Genomic DNA, 14,680 nt, shown 5'->3' on the forward strand with positions numbered 1-14,680 from the left:
CAAGTGGTCTCTAAATACCATTTTCCAATGAAAGGAAACAAAGCTTCTTTTGAGATATGCCTAATTTTAGGTCTGAAAAAATAAATTGACAATATGAGCTGCTAACATCTAAGATTATTAAAAGAGTGTACAAAGTGCACAAGAACAAACTTGCAGGAGCTTGCCTTGAAAAAAGGGACAATTTGAGCATTAGAAAGAAAAATGACTGTAAGGGATTGAAACACACACACACACACACACAAATGTATAAAAATCAATGAGTTCACAACAATACTTTAAAAAGCAAAAGTTCATTAATCACTTTGGAGGTTGCTAAGGTATCAACATTCTTAAGATGCGATTAGTCAAATTCAGAATGGGAGCTATTCTATAGTATAAATGACCTGTTTTTTTCAAGTAGTAAATGGAATTTTAAAAATCTGAAGAATGAGAAATAGTTATATATTAAAGAAACTTTAATTCAAGGTATAGGTTTCTTTTGAGTCCTTATTTTACCAAACAGTATTTTATATAGTTATGTAAATTAGGATTTTCTATATGGATTGAATATTTAAAGAATTATTGTTAATTTTGTGATACTATTAGCTTTCTGATACTATTGTTATGTTAAAATATTCTTAATGTAAATAAGTGGAGAGATGATGGATGAAATATGCATAGTGAAGTGTTGATAATTGTTGAATGAGCATAATGGGCATAACATACACTATTATATTCCAACTATTTTTTTTTTGTGTTTTTAAATGCCTAAAATAATACAACACATCTACAGACACACATACGCATACACACAAACACAAACACACAACTACAGTGCAATGAATCTCAGATTACAATTTTCTGATAAGAAAACTACCTACACATGCTACCTTCTATATTGTTGTTCAAAAACTATAGACACACCAATGCCATTGGTTATTGAGCTATTTTACTTAACCTAGCTCAGTTGCAGAGATAATTATTCCTTGCTTCTAAAAATGTTTATTCAATAGTTACTATAATTATGTCACGGTATTAGATACTTGGTTCACAGACAGATATGATCTTTATCCTGGTAGAGCTGGGATAAAGTTACCTGAGATGTTAATTTATATTTGTTTTCTACATTTGCTAATTTATTAATTTATTAATTCACTCAGCAGTTTGTATTGAATGTTTACTATGTCCCAGGCACTGACAGTATGGAGAATACAGTGTTGAATAAAACATATGACATCTTTCTTATAACATTCTCTAATGTCTTTCACACCATTTTCTATTGTTTAGCTTACTATTCAGATATCCCAGATTTCTGATTATGTTTACACATAAAAAGCCTTTCTTAGGTAATTCCATTTCTACTTAAACTGTCATCACAAAGAGAAAATTTCAGGAATTTAGGAAGTGAACTCTCCTTCCTTACATGCGGATGAAACTGGGAAGAAGCAGCAAGTTGTAGTTCCATGTACTTTATTCACTGGGAGTTCCACAAACCATGAGATTGTTACACCTTTTGTGAAAGAAGCAGACAAGTACATTTTAGCAAAAATAGAAATTCCTTAACAACAGAAAATATAATCCCAGTGAGACACTTCTTTGGAGTATTCCATTTCAACCACAGAGTTCAGACCCAGGGAAGGTGATTTCTGGTGAATCCAATTCACTTATCTCATATACACATCCCTAAAGGTAAATTTGCCATCTTGTTTGACTTCTACATAAAATCTGTATATGGACTAGAAGAAATGAAAATTTTGACATTTCATTTCACAGTTCTTTAAGGACCAATGTCGGAAAAGAGGAGAAGGAGAATTATAAACAAACTGTAAAAGGTGCAAAGGAAAAGAGATGGAGAAAAGAGAAAGAAACAACACCAGGGGAAGCTTTGCCAGTGCAAAATGGATTTGTCTTAGGATTCTTGTTTGTTTCACATTCCATATCCCTAGCCTTCTACTCCCTATAGCCAATGAACTGGATGTAGTTGCTTAGAAATAATTTTAGAAAAAAAAATGTTTAGAGACAGGATGTCACTACGTTGCCTAGACTAGAGCACAGTGGTATTCATGTGCGCCTATCACAGCACACTACAGCCTCAAAGTTCTGGACTCAAGCAGTCCTCCTACCCCAGCCTCCCTAGTGGCTGGGGCTGTTGTGCCAGCTAGAAGTAATTCTTTAACCCTTTTATTATAGCATAATCTTCATTATCACCTACAATTATTAAAATTCCATTACCCTATAACTACCTACTGAATAATGATTTTCTCAGAGTAACTTAATTAGCATGATGACACCATAAAATTCGTGTTCGTTTTTCATTTTTTGTTTTATTATGATCCACAGGGATGAACAAAAGTGGAAAATGGTTTTAATTCTGTTATATAGTCATGGGCTTGCTTGAAATATTAGCATCTGAGCCACTTTTATATAGTAGACATGGTTCCTACACTTCTGGTTCCTAGCATAAGTTGTCTGGTCTTTTGGGTTTGTAAACATCTTTCTAAAAATGTAATCTTAATTACATTTGTGTTGTTTTGGACAGAGAAATTGTGAAACAGTTGTTCCAAGATTAATTCCAGGTTTTCTGTACATAAGTTTTCCTGTCTTTTGAGTTTGTAGACGTTTTTCTAAAATTTTAATTTTAATTACATCTCTGTTGTTTGTCATAGAGAAATTGTGAAACAAGTTGTTCCAAAGATCAGTTCCAGTGTTCCAATGGTCAGTGTATACCAGCAAAATGGAAATGTGATGGGCATGAAGACTGTAAATATGGGGAAGATGAGAAAAGCTGTGAGCCAGGTAAGAGGATTGAAGTGATATTTAATTTTGTTAACATTTTACCTTAATAGAATTTAAATTTAAGCAGCAATATGCAGAAAACAGTGGCAAATATGTCATATGTTTACCATTTTTAAGAAATGATCTACAAATCTGTGGATACATTAATTAGTGTGTTCTTCATATGTTTTGAAAGTGTTTTGGAAGATAAGATCATTACTTATGAATGGAATCCAAGCATAATTCCCCCAAATTTGATTTTCTGGTTTCTATATCTTATTATACCATTTGGAATTGTTTCCCCAAGATAGCCAAGCAAAATCTGTTGAAATTATAAGTACAGTGAAAGACAGGTTTTTAGTTATGAAAATGGTTATGAAATAGAATGTATTCATTTCAACATGATGTTAACTAACAAGAAGCATAATTGTATTGTTTATATTTACATCTTGAGCCAAAATTTTAATAAAATTAAAAAGCAAAACCAGAAAAAAGATACATTCTCAATTTATGTGCTAGCTGGCTCTATAAATATACTCAATTAAGACATTTAATCTTTTTATTATATATTTTAATTACATTATCTTATAGAAAAATATTACTGGTGAAAAACTATACTATAATGTATGTATGACCATGAAAACATTACCTTGAGAGACCAGGTCAGAGTCACAGGTACAAGGTTCACACATTACTATGTCCCAGGACCAGGCCCATGGGCCATGTTGTTAATCGATCACATATTTCTTTCTTACTGAATACAGACATGTTATTAGACTCCTTATGAATACAGATTCCTAGGCAAACACTGCTAATTAAAAGGAATTGAAACTCAAGGAAAAAGCTTTTTAGTATCCCTGAGCTAAGGAATTCAGACAGCAAAGTTATTAAGTAAGTACCATAGGCTACATAGTGGTCTAATATAAGGTCAAAATCCCAGATGTTTGAATGTAAGCCTAGACAACTCAAGCCCATAGATAAAGGCAGCTGTTATAATTACTGTAAATTAATTAGCCTGGGTAGTATTTACATCTTGTGACTAATATGCTTATAAATATTATAAACTTGCAAATATTACGCTTGTAAATAACATATATTTAGCTGCTTGTTATTCTTAATTTCTGCATCAGAAAGGAATACTGCACATTCTAACTCTGTTAATTACACATGTATTCATATTTAAAATCCCCAAACAATACAATTCTTAGAACTTATTCAAATGCTCTATTTAAGTCTATGTAACCAAATGGATATCATTGGGTCTATGAGACCATGCCAAGATTTCTACTTTTTGCTTTATACAGTGAATATAATAATTAACATACTCAAAGATTACTAAATATTATTACAGCTTTGAAAATAATTTGAGACTTTAATAGTTTAAAATAATTTAATTTAAAATTATAAAAAAAATTATGTAACTCTTCAAAATCAAAGGGATGAAGGATAGCAAGGTTTTGCTTTTTTTTCCTATGGACTATTGAGGTAAATTCTTACTGCACAGGGTATTACATCACAAAGTATATTTAATATAATTCAGTAATATTGTAAATAATTGCAAAATTGTTTATTTAAATAATTTAATGAATCTGTAATACCAGTCATTATAGCTATATAAGGTATTTTTATTACCATCTATAAATTCATATATTTATGTGTTCATATGTTTTTATTTCTCATACCAGTTATTTTTACTCTGTCTAAATCTCAAATTTATAATTATATTCAGCTTCTCCTACTTGCTCATCAAGTGAATATATATGTGCCAGTGGTGGATGTATGTCAGCATCTTTGAAATGTAATGGAGAATATGATTGTGCTGATGGCTCAGATGAGGTAAAACATATCGCTTAATTAAAATATTTGAATTACATGAGTTAGGTTTGGACAAACAAATGTAATAAAAATAAAGAGAATCTTGATTCTTAGAGCAGTTTAACATGTTGGATATGTACATTGAATGCAATCATTTCAGCAAATACCTGAATCTCCATGCTGTCCATATACTAAAGCTCATTGCCATTTGTAGAGGTTATGTTCATTAATACAAAATAAGAGAAAGCCCATGGTATAATAAATCTTTAGAATTACAAGCTGCATGTTTATTTTGCCCACGATTGTATCATTATCATTAATGAAAACTGCAGTGACCATTTGTATTTGAACAGATGGACTGTGTGACTGAATGTAAGGAAGATCAGTTTCGGTGCAAAAATAAAGCCCACTGTATTCCAATTAGATGGCTGTGTGATGGAATTCATGACTGTGTGGATGGCAGTGATGAAGAAAACTGTGACAGAGGTAAAGTATTTTTTTGTGTGTGTGTGCCTGTAAGTGAGAGAATGGAAGTTAAGTTGCTGTGCAGAATGTATAGTGTGTGCTAGAGGCAGAGGATAGGATCATTAAATGCTTCTTTTTACTCTTCCAAGTTTCATTACATAACAGCCTGGTCTACATATGCAAAATCCAGATCATTGTCAGTCAGAGTGTAATCTCAATCTGGGCATGACAAACATGACCACAGTGCAAGTGTTTACTGAGTGTCTACCATTTCAGACTAGATGCCGGGTCAATCATAGGGATACGTGGAGAATACAGAGAAATTAGACAATAAAACCGTGACTACAAAAGTATATTCTGAATTTTCCGTATACTCTTTTCTTTCACATTGCTTGCCTTACTCTGAAAACATAGGAACAATGTATGGCATATTCAATTGCACACATTCATATGCTGTATAATATATAGGTTATAGGTTGTGCCCCAAATCCCTAAATTTCCGCATTGCCATATCATTGAGAAAATAACCTACATTTTTTGACAGTCTAAAAGACAACTTTCTGTTTTGTCGTATATTATTTCCCAGCTATGTAAAGATCATTTCCTGACAGAAAACATTTTAGTTGTAAACCACCGTATTAAATGCAGCGATTGCTACTACTTTGGAGTTATTTCTCAAAGCAATTGTGTGCTGAAGCTTAAAATGATCACAAATTAATCAGTGTTTGTTATTTTCATTTTGTTAAATGTATTTTGTAAATACAAAATTTCTTGTGACCTGCTTACAAGGTCTCTCAATAGATTTTACACTTCTTGGTATTTGGAAGATCATCAGTAAAGATGGTACTAGACATTGCCACATGATTCAAGGCACTTGAATGTACAATTCTAGGTTTATACAGTTTAAATCTATCTAAAATATTTACTTTTGTAAATATGTAGTCACCTAAGAAAAACAATTTTTTATTTTCTTTAGTATTATATCAGATGTTTATGATTAGATAATATCTCCATTCCAAACCTGATGAAGTGTTATATTATGCAGAAAAAAATTAGTTTTTTTTTTTTTTAATTTTATTGTTCCTTTGAGGCAGGGCTTAACTCACGGACAGTGCACCCAGAGTTAGCCTTCAGTTTCATTTTGAATTTGCCATTCATAATAGAGAGCCATACAAGGTTAAATATTCATAACAGCTATTTCTACCATAGGCTAAGTTCTCACACTCACTGCAATTGGTCACTCTAGAGGCAGCGGACATTGTGGACAGTCTGGCAGTATAACTCATGCGATTTTTATGTTTAAAGGTTTTGGATGACAATTAAGTACTCCTTGTTTTCCATAGTTTAGCGAATCACCTGTATTGCTCAGCTTCAATCACTACTACCAGTCTAGTTTATTTTCCCATTGCTCCTTGCTTGGGCGGGTGTAATGCCACTTAGCTGGTTTTCAATACATCCTATTCACTGTTACAAGGTTCATCTTTATATAAGATGAACTTATATAGTGTCCCTTTGATTATATCAGTTTTTACTTAAGGCACCTGATTACATAGAAACAATTCAACCTAGTAATCAGGGTTACAAGAGAATGACCCCATTTTACCCTCCCAGGCTTACCTTCTACTGTGCCTCTTTATGTGTTATATCCTAGCCAAAGTGGAAAATCTCAAGTACCTTTCAGATCCAGAATTATTCTACTAAATATTTAATGTTAATGACTGAAAAAGAGTTGAGAGCCTTTAATTCAATCATTTACAAATGTTTCAAAGTCTCCTTCCTCTCCATTCACACTTCTAACTTGGTTTTCTTTGCTGCTAGGTAATTAAGTTTCAATTACACATTTCAGTGGTTAATTTATTTGATCCCATATGAATGTAACTTAAGGCATTACCAGTTTCAGATTTCTAGTATCTCATTTATTCCCAGAAAGTGACTTAGGTATTGGATAAAGGTATTTTAAGGCATTGAGGAAATGGGATGTCAGAATAAGCATCTTTTATATTAAATCTCACTTTCATTTATCTCCAATCTGAATACATGAGCTAATAAGAGCTGAGTGTTGGGCCTGGAATTTAAGAGAGCTGAAGGACAGGCATGACACATTTTCCCAAAGAATCAGTTTGACTAGTTTACTTTAAAAGACAAAAGTCCAAAATACTCTGGAATTAAAAGCAGCATTCGCATTTTTAAAGGTAAAACATATGGCCTTAAGGAAGTATGGTGCTTGTTCTGGCCTGAGCTTTCAAAATTTACACTTTATGTAATGCTGATGGAAAATATTGGGAGGTTCTCTTTTGAGTAATTGCCAGTTAAACAACATGTAAGCTAGTCAAATAAATTATAAAATATTATCATGTATTGAGGCTTCTCTCAACTTAATTAAGATGAGAACTCTACATGTTTATTTTCGGTGACGATGCACTTGACCAGATTTATATGAACTTGCCAAGGCCTCTTGTTATAATTTAGACATATTATTGTTAATTAACGAATACTTTTCTGTTTTCCTAATAACTTCCTGTTGAGCTGATCAAGAACATGACTAGGAAACTGAAATTTTAATTCAGCCAATCTCTTTAAATTATACCTTTTTTTGTTGTTTATATTTGCTTTATGTCATTTAAAAATAAGGCATTTTAAGTGAATCTCAGGATGTCATGGTAGCACCATGATGCATTTTTTGAAATGCAAATATTTTGCGGTACAACATCAAGTCTTTGGTAGGTTATCACAAAACCTTTGCCTTTCTCTTACAATATGATTTCATTTGTAGTTCTCTTCTTTTAAATAAAATCAGTGGCATGTCCAACACTCATATGGAGAAAATTATAATGTTATCTAATGCAATACCTTAGGGAGCTCATTTTTTAACAAGACTGATATATATGGTACAAATAGCATTTTTCTAAAATAATCAGAGAATGTCAGAAGTTCACAAATTCTGTTTGAATGTAATCCATTGCAAAATGGAGCATGTGATGAGATTTAGTCATTAGAACGTTTATGCTGAAAGTGAACTTTGCTTCATATTCTATGGATTTGATTTTGAGTTAAGGCAATATACTCACTTCATACTGGTATTCATATCTTTAATTTCTTTAGTACAAAGGACTGCATACTGCACATGCCATCTTTTTCATCATCTTCAGAGTGAGACAGTTGTTAAATGGTACTGAATTTTATTGCATAGGTTTTCATAATTGAGATTAATTGTATAATTATAGCAGTATGGAACTCAGCATTGCAGAAGGTTGGAAGAAAGGGTTATCTCAATGACAGATGTGGAGCTATCAGTCTCACATGGTGATACTCACTCACCTTGGTGGATTCATCCAGCCCTTGCCTTTGTCTGTTTCATAGTTGGGTGGTTCTCAGAGATTACAGTGTAAGCTTTACCAGTTCTACTAAGCATTTTTGCAGACAATTGTACTGTTATTCAGTACAATTCAATATCACTATAAATTCTTGGTCTGAGCTTTAACTATTACTTAACATTCTAAGCAGCCTGCCCAGGTTTTCCTAGTCATGTTTCTGCCATTATCATATCAAGTTTTTAAAAAGTCAATCCTCTCACATCTGTTACTAAGCCACCTTTGACTCTCTTCATTAATAATTTCATCTTCCTCCTTACAGAAATAATAAAAATCATGACAATTTTTCAACATCTGGCCACCAAACTAACAAACCTACCTGTTGCTGTGCTCTGGCTTTCCTCCTTCTTTCTTCCCAAAACAGAACACTTATTTAATTTTCAGTCTAAGCCTATGCCTTTCATTTTGCTCTAGATCTGAAATCTCTCCCACTCTCTGGATGATCCAGAAGCTCATTACATTAATTACTCTTTTGCTTTCTTGTATCTTCAAATGTACCTTGTCTACTGAATTATTATCAGAAACATCTAAATATGTTCAGGTATCTGTTCTTCCTCATACAAGCAATGAGGCTCACTTTCTGGTCTCTTTCTTTCCTTTATGTCAAACTTCCTCTTCTCATTCAGTAGCCAATGACAATCATTTCATTAAACCCACCACCATTTCACTAACCTACTTTAGTGTTAGTTACATTGTTAGAACCTTTCTCCTATGTATTGTCTGGTACCATCTTTCCAGATATTTCTCCAACCATTTTGATTACTTTTTCTCAGTCTCTTCTGTAGATTCCTCTTTATCTACCCAATCTGTTTTTCACTGTGTTCTCTTTTAAACTTCAAATCATAACTACATTCTGATTACTGCCAGATGCACATTTACAGCTCAAAAATCTGAAATATATTTCAGACATATTTATCCACCAGCTTGCTCGACATCACCACATGGCTGTCTGCCGGTACCTTAAATGAATTATGTCTTAAGCCTACTCCTCCTGCTGTGTTCCTTTATTTAATGAACAATAGCATCTACCGAATGGCCCAAACAAACTAAAAAAATTAGTCTCCTCTTTCTCTGCTCACTCTCCTTTGCCACCCTCATCTACTTAGCCATCAGGTCCTGAGGAGTTTTCCTTCTGAAGAGCTCTCAGCCGTGGCTCCTCTAGATTAAGTCACCATCAGTTCTTCTCTGGATTGCCATGACCTCTGTTGAAATATGTCTTTTTCCTCCAGTGTGGTCTTTACTGTCACTATCTTTATTTCTAAATTCTCCACACCACAGCTAGAGTTTTCATTCTACAATCTAACCAATTCTACCACTTCTTAAGTTAAACCTTTTGCTACTGGATGTGAATTATCAGAGATTTGTGTGACAAGTCAGAACTCAGAGCAAGCAGAGTTATTTGACCTTCACATGTTCGGTCACACTATTCTCTCCAAAGTACATCTGCCAGAGGAACAATGGCTTTTTCTGGGTATTTTCTAGGCTTTTAAGGATGTTCACTGTCACTGCTCTGCCCCATATTTTGATGAACATATGTGTGTTTAAATATGTTAACACCTTCAGTAAGTCAAATCTAGCCAACCCATGAATCATATCTCTTACCCATGTATGAGGCTTAACTAGGTAGTGTAACTCTTTGAGAGCAATCTTATTTATCTTAATTCTATAGTCTGATATTTGTGTTGCTTCCCCAGGTACTTCTTGCACCTATGACCCCATACATCACTTTAGCTGTACTTCTTTTTTTTTTTTTTTTTTGAGATGGAGTTTTGCTCTTGTTACCCAGGCTGGAGTGTACTTCTTTTATAACGTGTAAAAACACTGGGTCCCAGAGACATTAATGGAGTTTTATCCAAAGCAAAACTAGAACCCACAGTTCCTAACAACTCCCAAGTCATTGTAGTCTCCACTGTTTATTGCTACATCTCTAGACATAGAACTCAAATTTCTTATTTACTTAGGTCCTTTGCATATAGTAGATGTACTTAACAATTTTACATTAGAGTATTTTTGTATTCCTGATGTTTTTATTTGTTAAAAGAGAAAAATGCAAACATTTGAAAAATCCAAAAAATAATGCTTTAAACTTTTATGTTAAAAAACTGAAATACTGTATAATATGTCCAAATTCTTATTGCTGTTACAAAATGAATTGTTTCTTTGTGATTGCAAAAACCTTTTTGCTGGTTATTCTAAGTTTTTAGTGATCTAGTATTTCAGATACAGCTGAATTGTCTAATAATTCTAAAAGTGTGTTTTCTTTCAAGAGAAACAAATTTTAAAAAATTACAATTAAAACTAAAAAAATCTAAATCTCTGTGTATTCAGTAATATAAAAATTGTGTGAAGTGGAAGATAACTTAGATTTTTAAAAACTTTTAAAATCTTATCAATATTTTCTTAAAAATTGACATATATGAGAGCAATATTAGAACATTTTGAAATATAAACAATGAATACATGTTATTAAACAAAATTGAACATTTCCTGTTCCTAGTATTATGCTTGAAATAAATATAAGGAAGCAAGAAACTAGATAGTGTTTGCTAAGAATTAGAGGAATATGTGTCCTGCTGACTGGCATTGATTACCCTGAATCTCTTTGTCTCTTCTTGTTTTAAAATAAAGGAGGAAATATCTGTAAAGCCGATGAGTTCCTTTGCAATAATTCTCTTTGCAAACTACACTTCTGGGTGTGTGATGGAGAAGATGACTGTGGAGACAACTCCGATGAAGCCCCTGATATGTGTGGTATGGCATTTCACATGGCTGTAGATTATCCTTTTATCTCCCGATCTCATGCGCCAGCATGAATCAATGAAGTGATAAGGTGAACTACAAATTATACCATCCTGGGGTTAGGTAGATACAGCTTTCATTCAGGTAATAAAGAGATTACCCCGCTCAGAGGTTACGACTTTATAGAGACTCATCCTAAATCTGAACTTGCACATGTCAGCGCTATTCAGAAGAGAGACTGTGGTCTCTTTGTGTGGATTTAGAGTAGTCGATTTTTTAATTGAATAAGATTCATATAAGAATTTTGGCTTCACATCAAATTGGAGTTTTAGGCTAATGTTTTGGGGGGCACAGATAAGTAAATGGAAAATATATGAATAATAATATCTCATAGTTCCACAAGCCACCCACCAAAGAAATCTCTCTTTCTCTTTCTCTCTCCCATCTCTCTATCTATCATCTAACTGATACTATCTATCTACATATCTATCTGTCTATATCCTTACGAGTCTTAAGCACAGACCTGACATTAGGAGTTATTTAACATTTAAACCTAAAAATCTTAACAAAAGTTACTGTTTCTCCAAATTCAAGTTTCTCCTGACTGACGTTTTCAGGTGTATGCTTATGCAAACAGCAAATATTAAAGTCCAATTTTAGATCAGTAAAATAAAGGATCTCTTCTATTTTAATGAACTTTTTGAGTCCCTGTTCTCATACCTTTTATCTAATTTCTACAATAAATGTAGTTTCACCTATACTTTAAAGGAAAATACTGCCACTTCAGATATAACTCAATAGCACATCCTGTAAATTAAGGACAATACAGCATGAGTGTATACACTTCCACGTTTTGTTCCATTTGTTGCATCAAGTAAAGGCAATATTTAGATATAGGTGGTGCCATTTCACTATTGATGTTACAGTTGTGGAAAAATACAAAACAAGCAGGTAGCTTTTTTTTTTAAGTATTTTAAAGTTGAAAGAAATGGCTTTGGGGAGTTTTTTTTCTTTACATACAACTCAGTACGATGAGTAATGCAACTAAGTTTTAGTTTCAGTTTTCTTTACATAATCTTATAAATAAACTCTGGGGAATCACCAGTGATTATATTGTTTTTGAATCACAATATATCAAACAATATGAGAGCTTATCTACCAACATCAATCCAGAAGCTATTATTTTTTATCAATTATGTATTTTTTTTCTATTCTCTATTCCACTTGACCACAAAACCAGTGAGTGGAATCAGAAATGTTCAGTAATTGATGTATGTTTACAGAATCACACTCTCCTAGGGTCACTTCCAGGGTCAGGAATTGATTCTCAGGAGCATTCCACATAGCACAGATGGGAAACCTTGTAAAATCCAGATTGACTGTGTGAACATTTTTTGCATTTCCCTGAGTGAGCAATAGGTGTCATTCATTCATTCATTCAACAGACACTTGTTCAATAAGAGACTATGATTAGTTTGGTGATATAATGATGAAAGAAGTGAACACAAACTCTGATCTCACAGAGCTTAGAATCTAATGGAAGATGGATAGTCACATGCACAAAAATATGCAATTACAAACTATGATACGTACTATAAAGAAAAAGTAGAGTAATTTGTAAGATTATGGAATAGATTTTATCAATCGTGGGGTATGAGAAATAACATTTTAGTTCAGGTCTTGGAAGTATTTAGCTGCTGAGTAGGTGAAAAGGTTTGAAGTTGGGAGTGAAAGAGTGATACAGAATTGCAGACAAAGGATATAAACTATGTGAAGGCTCTGGGGCAGAGCAAACCATGGCTTACTCAAGAAAGTGAAGGACCCATGTTCCCAGAGAGCACAGAGCCAGGTAGGTAGAGACATTCCTTTATTTAACCAGATAAACCCATTGTAAATTAAAAATAATGTAAATTGACAGTGTGTGTTTAAATTTATTCAAATTAAAATATTTTCAACTTAAAAATATTTTCAACCTATAAATGATACATCAGGACATAATCCCATAGTGAGTAGAGGAGAACATGTATTGTTCTCACACTGTTATAAAGTCAGAAAACTGCAAATTGTTTTACAGTTTGCTATTGTTAAATTGGAGATCATCTGTATTTGCTTAGGATGAAACTGTAGACAGCAGAGATATATGCGACCTGCGGGTTCTAAGTTTTAGCTGGAAAATAATTGGAAATACTAAGACATTTTAAGCAGAGGTGGTACATGTTCATATTTAAATCATACAAATATTGAATAGAAATTATTAAAAATAGTTAAAACCATGGTGGTACTTTAGGCAAGCTATGCTAGTAGCTTGGGTTGAGATTATAACAGCATGTGCTAGCACAATGTAGACAGATTTGAAGATGTTATAAAGGGCAGAATAAATTGGATTAAATGGTGGATTGGATACGGTGAATGAGAGCAAGTTGTGGAGTATAATGTGTATGTTGTTTTTGCTTTCCCATTTGAATGGAAGGAGATCACAAGAAAAGGAACAGTTTTGCAAGTAAAAATTAAAAGACTGGACTGGGATGCATTTCAGGAGACGTTTGAGTAGAGATTTCAAGTAGAGATTTCAAGTAGGCATTAGATGTTTGATCCTCACATTGAAAGGAAAGAGATAGTCTATGGGTATAAATTCGACAGCCAGCATAATAAATACAATGGAATATTTAATATTATGCTGGGTGGGAGTAAAGATAGGACAGGAAGGGGATTATCAAAAAATTTAGAGTGACAGCAAGCTTCTAAGTGAAGATGAGCTGCCAGAAGAGACTCAGGTGAGTGACCACAGAAGGAATTGCAAAGAAAGAAGAGTGAGGCTCTAGAGACACCAAGGTAATGACATGTTTTAGCAAAGATCTGATGGTTTATGCAAAGACAGGGAAAAATAAATTCCAGAAAAATTATTACTTTTACATAGGAGTTAATTATTCTTCTATCTCTGCTCTTAAAATATAGAAATGAGTTGATAGGCTACCTGTAGATATAGGTAGATCTTAAATTATTTAATAATATGTTAAGAAATTTCCCATATTTGTATTTCTACTTATTGTTGTACACTAGGAAGCATGTTAATATTTAGAAGGTTGAAGTATTGTGTAGGGAGGTTTGGAGGGAATGCAGATTTGAATCATTACTGCAAAAGGCAAGAGAGTAATCTCTTTTTCTCTGTGTGTGTGTGTGTATATGTGTGTGTGTGTGTGTGTGTGTGTGCATGCTTTCCAAGTAGCATTGACAAATATTCATACTTGGTATCAGTTGGCCTTATAGTATGATCATCTGCAACATTTCTGGCTTCCCAGATGCAGATATTGGGAGAGCAGATGGTTTCATTTATCCAAATTTAGGGTTCTTTTGGATACTTAAGATTAAAGAAAGAAAAAGGCCAGAGAATCCAGGTTATTGGGAAGAAAGCGGGTTTCTAAACTTACCCAGTACTTAGTAGAGGTTACTGATAACCTACAATTAATGCGGAGGCAAAAACAGACAAAAATCACTGGTGAGTAGGGAACAGGTAGCTGCATCAATTACCTAGAGTT

The 14,680-nt window shown here is 33.3% G+C and overlaps 1 protein-coding gene across 1 annotated transcript in view; it reads left to right on the forward strand.

Annotated features, from left to right (window-relative positions):
• The window catches only part of LRP1B (LDL receptor related protein 1B), a 1,560,879-nt gene that overhangs the window by 1,426,568 nt on the left and 119,631 nt on the right, over positions 1-14,680 (forward strand). The window contains exons 70-73 of the mRNA XM_064382912.1: positions 2,646-2,775; positions 4,484-4,590; positions 4,923-5,055; positions 11,034-11,156. Coding sequence (XP_064238982.1) covers positions 2,646-2,775; positions 4,484-4,590; positions 4,923-5,055; positions 11,034-11,156 — 493 coding nt within the window. The remainder of the gene's footprint in view (positions 1-2,645; positions 2,776-4,483; positions 4,591-4,922; positions 5,056-11,033; positions 11,157-14,680) is intronic.

Source organism: Aotus nancymaae, unplaced genomic scaffold (assembly GCF_030222135.1).
Source record: "Aotus nancymaae isolate 86718 unplaced genomic scaffold, 86718_ANA_hifiasm-v0.15.2.pri h1tg000029l, whole genome shotgun sequence".
NCBI lineage: Eukaryota > Metazoa > Chordata > Mammalia > Primates > Aotidae > Aotus > Aotus nancymaae.